At 52.2% G+C, this 10,039-nt stretch overlaps 1 protein-coding gene across 1 annotated transcript; it reads right to left on the bottom strand.

Moving 5' to 3' along the window:
* Positions 1-1,449: 1,449 nt before the first annotated feature.
* Positions 1,450-2,292, bottom strand: FOXL1 (forkhead box L1). Its single transcript, XM_058034337.1, has one exon. The coding sequence runs from the start codon at positions 2,290-2,292 to the stop codon at positions 1,450-1,452; it is 843 nt and encodes a 280-aa protein (XP_057890320.1).
* Positions 2,293-10,039: the final 7,747 nt, after the last annotated feature.

Raw genomic sequence — 10,039 nt, forward strand, 5'->3', positions numbered from 1 at the left:
AATTCTCACCTTTTGGAGATTTTCTGTCCTTCCCCACATAAGAACTCTTTGCCTTGGGCTGGAATGAGCAACCCTGGTCCAAACATCAAGGAATTGATGCCAACCTTCCTCTGCAAAACTGAATCAAAACTCACCTGGAAACCCCACATTTCCAATATCCAGGTGCTCATTTAAGAGCAAGCTTTGCTTTTGAGATGGGGTGGGATGAAAAAAGGGAAAGAGAAGGAGGAACAATCATTTTGGGAAAAGACTTCATCAGTTTCAAGGAACAGGCAATTTCCCAGGAACCTTTTTGTAGCCTCTCCCATCTTTTTGTGGCCCATTATATCAACAGCAGGCCCCACTCCTCCATCCTCCAGCACAAACCAAGGGGTGTTTCACATCACACCAGCCACAATCCTGAACAAAAATACCTTTATTGGATATAGGTTTAGTTTCATAATGAAAATTGAGAATATAATTTTTTTTCCCCAAAAGGGCATTTATCCACGAATATACAAAAAGCCTCTATTTACGGCAAACAAAAATACAAAATATTCCTTATTTCTTGCAGTGTGTCAGGATTCTTCTTTCTTTACAAAAATCTTTAGAAACGTTGCTCATGTCTCTTTTTATCTTTTTTTCTCCTGGCCTCCACAACCCTGCCTCAGTCTTTTTTGGTCATAAGAAACCAATCCCAGTAAGAGTTGGAAAAAGACAAATTTTCGTGTTTGCACATCCATCTCCTTCTTTTTGGCCACATCCATGATTAGAAACTCTGTGGGGACACTCCAAAGCCCCAGTGCTGAGCAGGAAACCAGTTCCACACCATGCTGGGTCAAAGCAAGCAGGAATATTCAGGGTGAGCCTGGATTGCTTGGTTTGCCATGAGTTCAGCTCCAGTTACCCACTGGGAGGACTGGGCCAGCGGGGAACATCAGGAATTATCATATGCCTGTGGGTATTGATGGCAAAATTACGGGCTTTATTAATACCTGTGGCTATGGATGGCAAAACAAAAGGATGGCAAAACAAAATGATGGCAAAACAAAACCCTGCCTCCTCCCCCCGGCACGGGGCTTGGCTTTCAAAGGAAAAATAAAAGAAGAAAACAGAGACCTGAAGGGCTCGGGGGAAGCCTGCTCTGAGGAACCTGAGGGATGCAAAGAGTAAAGGTGCAGAGCAAAGCCCTCGGGGCTTGGGGCCAGCGTGGTGCTGCCTCTGCCTCCACCGCCCACGGGAGCACAAAGCCGCTTTTACCTTCCAAAGTCGCTCCGGCAGGGGCAAAAGAGAGTCCGCAGCAAAACGCGCCTTGAAAATGCCCTGAAATCCTGAGTCACCTTTCAAACATCGCTTTTGGGGGGGGGATTTTTTAGGTCTTTACCCGCGTGGTGAGGTCTGAGTCCGATCTCTCCCTCCCAGCGCGCCCCCCGCTCGGCACCGGGGGCGCGTTCATTGGGGAGGGGGGAACTACTGGAAATTAAACACGGCCTCGGAGAAGGGCAGCGGGAAGCAGGAGAGGAAGGGGATGCCGATGTGGTAAAGCCTCCCGTGCACCTGGGAGTCGAGCACGAGCGAAGCGTTGAGGGCCGGCCCGAAGGCGCCGCCGGCCGCCAGCGATCCGCCGCGGCAGCCGGGGCTGGCCCGGGCCGCCTTGGGCGCCGCTGCCCCGGGCGGCGGCCGCAGCCCCTGGGCCAGGATGCTCTCGATGCTGAAGCTGCGGCCCCGGGGAACGCTCTTGTGCGGCGGGGCGGCAGCGGGGGGCACCGGGGGCTGGGGACAAGGCGCCGTCCCCTCACTCGCCCGCGGCACCGCCGCGTCCCCCTTGGCCCGCTTGGGCTCGACGGGGCGGGCGGGCGGCGCCGGCTGCTCGGTGCCCTTGGCGTCCGGAGGGTTCGCGGCTTTGGGCTTCCTCTTCCTGCGGCGGTAGTTGCCGTTCTCGAACATGTCCAGGCAGCGCGGGTCCAGGGTCCAGTAGCTGCCCTTGCCGGGCCGGCCCTTCTCGCGGGGCACCTTGACGAAGCAATCGTTGAGCGAGAGGTTGTGGCGGATGCTGTTCTGCCAGCCCTGCTTGTTGTCGTGGTAGAAGGGGAAGCGGTCCATGATGAACTGGTAGATGCCGCTCAGGGTCACCTTCTGCTCCGGAGCCTCTTTGATGGCCATGGCGATGAGGGCGATGTAGCTGTAGGGGGGTTTCTGAGGGGGGTCCTGCCGGGACATGGCCCCGCCGGGGGTGAAGCCGAGAGCGGCGGGCAGGTAAACCATGGACGGGCTGCCCAGGGGGGACAGGTGGCTGCTGTAGATGTGGCTCATCGCAGCTCCGCGCCTTCCCCCTCGGAGCCGAGCAAAGCAGGAGCGTGAGTCCACCGGGGAGCTGTTTGTGCGAGCTCAGCTCCCAGCCCTGCCTGAAGGAGCTCGCTCTGCCTCTGTCCCTGCTTCATAGCTCTTAAAAAAAAAAAAAAAAAACGGGGGGGAGGAAAAAAAAAAAAGTTAAATAATTGTTGTAAGTTTGCTATTATATGTTGACTTAGCGCTGGAAAATAAATTGTCTCTGATAAACAGTCGTTTGTGTTCTCAGCCCACCCACATTAATTAAAATTTCATTGCTACAAAACTCCGAGCTCTCTCCACGTGTCTCGCTGGTACCAGCCAATGGTCTCCGGGTTATTCCTTCATTTGTTTATAGAATTAGTCTGTTGATAAGTCTGCCCACCCAAGTCGAATCAAGCTGTGTTTATTTGGAAAAATTTCCGGGCACCCAATATATAAACGCACTGATCTGATGTTTGAAATATCACGTCCACCCTTTGACGCTGTAAGCACACACAGCAGAGCAGGATGTTCACTGCTGGAGCTGGGGAGCAGCGGGCAGGGATCCCCGCAGCCAAACCGCCGCATTCAACAACACAAAAATAAAAAAAAAATAATTAAAAATGGAAGAAAAGAAGAGAAAAGGGTGGATGAGGGGAGGAGGCAGAGCTGCGATGAGGAAGGAAAAGGGAAGGGGGGATCAGGTGTGGAGGGGTCCTTGGCACCTCCCGATCCAGGTTTGCACCCCGAGGAGACCCCCGGGAGGGCGAAGGGGACCCCCGTGCAGCCCAGACTGCAGCAAGAAGGGGAATTTGGCAGGCCCGGGGAGGAGGGTCAGTATTTGTGAATGCGGGCCTGTTGCTTTATATTATGTACTTTCCTGTTTATAACAAGGAGGGGGATTATAACAACTTTACAAGTGCACACAGCTGGCCGGTGCTTACATTAGGAATTTGTGATGCTCTTTTTCTGTATAAACGTCCAGGTTTGGGGCTGTGTTTTCTGTTGTCGGATTTTTTTTTTTATATATAATTTACTGACGTAACAGCTTTAATGCGAGGCCCCGAGGGATTCCGATGCAGTTGGAGGTGTCGCCTGTGTGTCCCCAATCCCCCCGCGGGTTTAGACCTGTCCTGTGGAGCATCTTGAGGCTTGAGGGGGATCCTTTTCTCCTTCAAACAGAAACATCCCAACAGCACAGCAGCTCCCACGGGATTTTTACCTGGCCGGGGAGGAGGTAAAAGCCGAGCTCCTGCTGTCCCCCAGCGCCACCCTGCCCTGGCCACGCCATCCCCGCATTTCCCTGCAAGTCCCCCTTCACCCCTGGTGTTTCTGGCCCAATGTCGCTCCCCTGTCAGGAGAAGGATTTTTAATCTTAATTTTTAACTTTGTAAAACCCAGCGCGATGCTGTGGAGCTCCGGCTGGGTCCTGCAAGCTGCAAATCGCCAGGAGAGCCTGGGAAACGCAGCCGGGGTGAGCGGGGAGCGGCTTCTGGGGCGGGGGTGCGGGGGTCTCCCCTCTCAATGGCTGAGCCCACGCGTGGGAGGGGAGTTCACCCCTCTAACACCGCCCTCGCCCGTGATTCCGCATCCCTCCCGCACCCCCGGCAGCTGCAGCACCCGCCCGCCATGCAAAAGCTCAATAAAGCCCCAAATAAATAAAGAAAGAGGTGAAAGGAGGGGTTTGGGGAGCAGCACCCACCCCCGAGCCGCCTCCCCGCCCCTGGAGCATCCTCACCGGGGAGGGATGGGATGGAGCATCCTCAGAGCAGCCACCGAGGGTCTTCCCCCCTCACCCTCCTCCTCCTCCTCTGCCACCTCGGGGAGTCCCCCGCTCCTTGAGACACTCCAGGCACGGATTGGCAGCACAATAAATACTCGCGTGTACGGCCGGACACAGTCCCGGGGCTCCCGCTCGCTCTCTCTCTCTCCCCGAGCTCCCTCCCCCAGCCAAATTCTCGCTTCCTCCCTTGTTTTCCCCTCTCGGCGGTGGGAAATCCTTGGAGGCGGGGATGCGGCTTTTCTCTCCGTTCCTTTTTCCCAGCTCGTGTGCGCTGCAGTGTTATTTATCCCTGTTATCCCTTCCCTGCCGGCGGCATCGCTGGAGCTCCGAACGGGATCGGCATCCGAGAGGCTCCGATGGCCGGGGAAAAAGAGACAGAGGGGGGTTCTCGATGCTGTTGGTTCCATCGCTCTTTCCCTAAATTGAAAAAAAAAAAAAAACCAAAAAAAACCCAAAAAACCAAAAACAAAACAAAACAAAACAAAAAACCAAAAAAAAAAAAAAAAAAAAAAAAACAAACACAAAAAAAACCAAACCAAAACAAAACCAATAAAAAAAAAAAAAAAATAAACAACGCGGCGATGGAGGCGCTCCTGGATGGGTTTCCCCTCCTCTCTCAGGCTGACGAGCCCCTTTTAAAGCAGCAGCGAGGAGCGGTCCCGCCCGGAACCCCCAGCAGGAGCAGGGCACAAATGAGCTCTCCCCGTTCCTGCTGCATCCCGGGAAACGCGGGAAGAAGGGGTGGAAATCAGGGATTCCCAACCCTGCTGCACCTCAGGATTAGGGAAGCAGGAGTGGAAATCGGGGATTCCCAGTCTCGAGGGAAGAAGGGTGTGAATTAAAGCTCCCCTTTCCTGCTGCATCTCGGGAAACAGGGGAAGAAAGGGTGGAAATCAGGGATTCCTAATCCTGCATCCCAGTCTTGGGGGAAAGAAGAAGGCTGTGAATCAGGACTCGCCTTTTCTGACCCATGCCGGGAAATGGGGAAGAAGGGGTGCAAATCAGCGATCCCCCATTCCTGATCCATGCCGGGAAATGGGGAAGAAGGGGTGCAAATCAATGATCCCCCATTCCTGACCCACGCCGGGAAATGGGGAAGAAGGGGTGCAAATCAGTGATCCCCCATTCCTGATCCATGCCGGGAAATGGCGGGAGGAAGCCAAAAATCAGAGTTCCTCACTCTGTCTGCATCACGATTTTGGGAGCAAGAAGGGCGGTAAATCAGCGATCCCCACTCCCGCATTAGTCCTGCCCGGGGGAAATGGGGGGTAAATCAGAGCTCCCCATTCCTGCTGCATCCCAGGAAATGGGGGAAGGAGGGGTGTAAAACCGAGGTCCCCATTCCTGCTGCACTGAGGGAACTGCAGGAAGAGAGGGTGTAAATCACAGCTCCCCATTCCTGCAGCACCCCGGGATGTGGGGAGCAGGGCAGAAAACATTGTTCCCCATTCCTGCTGCATCCCGGCCTGGGGCAGAGCGGGATGTGAATCAGAGTTCCCCATTCCTGCTGGATCCCAGGATGTGGGGAGCAGGGCAGAAAACAGTGATCCCCTCTCCTGCTCCATCCCGGCCTGGGGTAGAGCAGGAATGTGAATTTGAGCTCCCCATTCCCGCCGCATCCTGGCCTGGATAGGAGAGGGAATGTAAATCCTTGTTCCCCATTCTTGCCCCATCCCGGCATGGAGGGGAGCAGGATGTGAATTTGAACTCCCCATTCCCGCTGTATCTCGGCCTGGATAGGAAAGGGAGTGTGAATTTGAGTTCCCCATTCCTGCCCCATCCCGGCCGGGCACCTCAGGGATGTGAATTTGAGTTCCCCATTCCCGCTGTATCTCGGCCTGGATAGGAAAGGGAACGTGAATTTGAGTTCCCCATTCCTGCCCCATCCTGGCCGGGCTCCTCAGGGATGTGAATTTGAGTTCCCCATTCCCGCTGTATCCCGGCCGGGCTCCTCAGCGATGTGAATTTGAGTTCCCCATTCCTGCCCCATCCCAGCTGGGCACCTCAGCAATGTGAATTTCAGTTCCCCTTTCCTGCCCCATCCCGGCCGGGCTCCTCAGGAATCTGAATTTGAGTTCCCCATTCCAGCCGGGCTCCTCAGGAATGTGAATTTGAGTTCCCCATCCCTGCCCCATCCCGGCCGGGTTCCTCAGCGATGTGAATTTGAGTTCCCCATTCCCGCTTTATCTCGGCCTGGATAGGAAAGGGAATGTGAATTTGCGTTCCCCATTCCTGCCCCATCCCAGCTGGGCATCTCAGCAATGTGAATTTCAGTTCTCCATCCCTGCCCCATCCCAGCCGGGCACCGCAGGAGTGTGAACCAGAGCTCCCCATTCCTGCCCCATCCCGGCCGGGCTCCCCAGCGATGCCCTCCCGGTGGGCACTGCCCGCCCCTCGCCCCTGGCCCAGCACAGACCCCGGTCTCTCGGTGTGTCCCCGGCATCAGGGATGTGTTTCCTTCCAGTGCTCGCTATAGATTTTCTGCGAAGTCCCTTTGGAAATGACAGAGGAGCTCGTGGCCTTCCCCAAAAACCGCTCTCCCGAGCTCCAGGGAAGGTGGGAGTGCTGGGGAGGGACGGGACGGCTCTGCTGGGCTGTGCGGGGCATTCCCGGGGTGAATGTGTTTGTTCCACCGGGGAAACGCTGCCTTGGCCGGGCTGTGGGGAGAGATGGAAAAGCGCTGGCTCGGCTCCCCAGGACCGAAACTGGCTGGGGTTTGGGACAGGTTTGCAAACCCGGTGGTGGATGGCAATACAATAAAAAAAAAAAAAAATTATGAGACGAATCCACCATCCTCATCCTGTTCCCTGAGCCCCACGCGGCATGAGCCAGTGCCGGGGCCGAACCTGCCCCCTGAGCTGCGGGAGAGGGGCTATGGGGGGTTTGTGCTGCTCCTCCGGGGACTGCAAGACAAATCTGGTCATGGCTGCCTTCAAAAGTTACCCTGGGCCTTCCTCCTTCCTTCACTTCTTCCTTCCTTCCCCTCTGCTCCGGCCAGGCTGGAGTCACCTGTCGCGACAGATTCTGATCGCGGTACCGAGATCCCTATCGCAGCTTTTAAACAGTCAGCAAAGGATCCTCTCGCCTCTCCTGTGACACCAGCCCGCCCCAAAGGGCTGTCAGGAGACAGCAACCCACCCTAAAAGTCTCTCCTGTGAAACCAGCCCGCCCCACTGCGGCACCAGCCCACCCCAAAGGGCTCTCCAGAAACACCAGCCCACCCCAAAGGGCTCTTCTGAGACACCAGCCCACCCCAAAAGGCTCCCCTGCAATATCAACCCACCCCAAAAGGCTCTTCTGAGACATGAGCCCACCCCAAAAGGCTCTCATGAGACACCAGCCCACCCCAAAAGGCTCCCTGTGAGGTGTTTGGGGTGACAGGGGACGGAGCCCAGGGACAGGAGGGGACACAGCAAGGGGACACAGCAAGGGGACACAGCAAGGGGACGATGCTCGCAGCCCCACAGGAGCTGGCCAGATCCCGTGCGGGAGCGTCCTGCGGGGCGAGGTGGGGAAAGAAACACCAAAAAAAGGAGTTTGGGGGAAAAAAGGACATGCCAGGAACTGTCCAGCAGCAGCACGGGGGCGTCCCCGATCCCGGACCCACATCTCATCCCTGAGGAGAAGGGTCCCCAAATTCCCATCTTCCCAAGGAGCAATCCATCCTGGGATTGTTCCACGCGGGTGGGAAAAGCCACAGCAGGCACCTGACCTCGGCCATTCCCCCCAGAGCCACCCCGGGACCCACGCAGGAAAAAAATCCCACAGGGAGATGGTCTGGAGAGGGGAAGAATTCTTTCCCAATTCGTATTTCCCCCCTTTTTTTCTCCTATTTATTTTCTTTTCATCATTTTTCCCCTTTATTCCCCTATTTTTTTAATCCTTTACACTCTCTATTTTCTCTTATTAAGAGAGCACTTTGACTTTTATTTCATAAAAAAAATAATAAAAAAGAAGAAAAATATAAAATTAGATAAAAAGCTCCCTCCGACAGCCAGGAAAAACGGCGGGGAGGATTTTTTACAAGAATGTTCCTTAAAATACAGATCAACTGAGGTTCAGACATTTTTTCCTCATTTAAATCGAGACTTTCGCTGCTTTTTGCCAGCTTTCAAGCGCAGGCGAAATTTAACCGGTCAAAACCAATTTAGATCATCGATTTTAACAGCCTGACGTGGGTATAACCCAAAAAATAAAGGATTTGAGGGGCACTGGGGGGTTGAGGGGGTGGGATGGGGTACGGGTGGGATTTTTTGCTGCATGGATGTGATTTTACAGCTGGGAAAGGAGCCTGGCTCCAGAAATCTGCGCTTGAAAAGTTCCAAAGATCTCCTAAACTCGGCTTTAGGCTTTGCCGGCATTCCCAGGCTCTCGGGATTGCTAAACCCGGCGCTTTGCCCTGGATTAAAAACCTTGAACAGGTTCAAGTAAAATTTGGGGAAAGCCAGAATATCTGACAGAGCCCGGCCTTGCGAACCTGAGCATCAATAAATGAAAATAAAAAGTTAAAATCAGCCAATTCTTCCGCCGAGAGAGGATTTCAAACCCGAAACGATTCCCGAGTGAACTTTCCACCTTTCTAAGACTCCGCGGCGAGGCCGGGTTGAAATGATCGCTCTCACTCCCAGGCACTCGGGATTCCTTTCAAGAAAACCAAATAAATAAATAAATGAAAGGGATTTTTTTTTTAGGGGTGGGTGGGTGTTTTCTGCCCTGGGAAGAGGCGGCTCCGGGCGTGCAAGGAGGGGGCGAGAGGAGCAGAAATTCCCCTCCCCGCGCCTCCTGTTTTCCTGTTTTCCCCATGGCAGGCCTGGGAAAAATCCCGAAATTTCACCCTGGCAGGGATTTGGGATTGAGCCCCGCTGTTTTTCCTTCCCCACCCTCCCCAGTTGTACAATTCCAGCTCTTCACGTGAATTCAACCTCGTCTCCAAGAAAGAAACCTCCAGGAAAATCATTTTTTTGTTTTAAAAACAATCGCTGCCACGTTTTCTGCGTGAAGGAAGGAAAAATAAAAAGAACTGTTAAAAAATCCCCAGTTTATACACAGAGAAGCGGCAGACTTGGAGCAGAAAAAACCAGCATGGATTTATTTTAAGGTAAGTACAACAATTAGGACCACATAAGACAAACGAACTTTGAAGCAGGTTAAAGCAAATAAGTCCTTAGGAATGGTAAAGGTGAAATCTATTATACAAAACATCACACGTCGTAAATAATAATAAAAAAGTATCAGATACTTTGTCTATTTTTTTTCCTTAAAAAACAAAATCCACCAGCAAAAAATAAATTATTTCCTCGTCTTGAGAAAAGAACAGCTCTAAAACGAAAGAAAAATCTATTGCATAATTGTACAGAGAAGAAGAAGAAGAAGAAATCACTTGTCATGAATTTGGAAGTTAGGAACCGTTGGGCGAGACAAAAATAATCCAGTGAACTCAACTTTAAATATTATATTAATGGCTCTGAAAATCAGCCTGATTAGAAATCCACATATTTTTTACAGCACAACAGAGAACTCAAAAAATACCCAGGACATATATTTATATATATATTTATAAACTTTTTTTTTTTCCTTTTAAAACGTATAAATGGTCGTTGTGATATTGGTCCATAACTTATTTTTCTGAGACCCCCCTATACTTTAGCATATAAAATTTGCCACTTTTAGATAAACATATATATAATTTTAAAAAGTTTTTTATTTTCTTTCTCTTTTTTTTTTCTTGTTTTTTTTTTCTTTTTTAAATGAGAGATCCCCCATTTGTTTCAAGTAAAATCTACTTGTCCGCAATTTAAGGAAGCCTTTTTGGGATCTTCAAACTCTGTGGCCGCAGAGTCCACGGGGAAGCTGTGTCAGATTTATTTTTATTGCCGTGGGTTTATTTCTCCCGATTTTTAAAAAATAATTATTATTAATAATTTTTTTTTATTTTAATGGGTCTTAGCGGGGGTTACTGGCGGCTAC

The sequence above is a fragment of the Melospiza georgiana genome, chromosome 14, assembly GCF_028018845.1.
Source record: "Melospiza georgiana isolate bMelGeo1 chromosome 14, bMelGeo1.pri, whole genome shotgun sequence".
NCBI lineage: Eukaryota > Metazoa > Chordata > Aves > Passeriformes > Passerellidae > Melospiza > Melospiza georgiana.

Coding starts and splice junctions, on each gene's coding strand:
- FOXL1 (XM_058034337.1), bottom strand. CDS start 2,292: ATGAGCCACATCTACAGCAGCCACCTGTCCCCCCTGGGCAGCCCGTCC.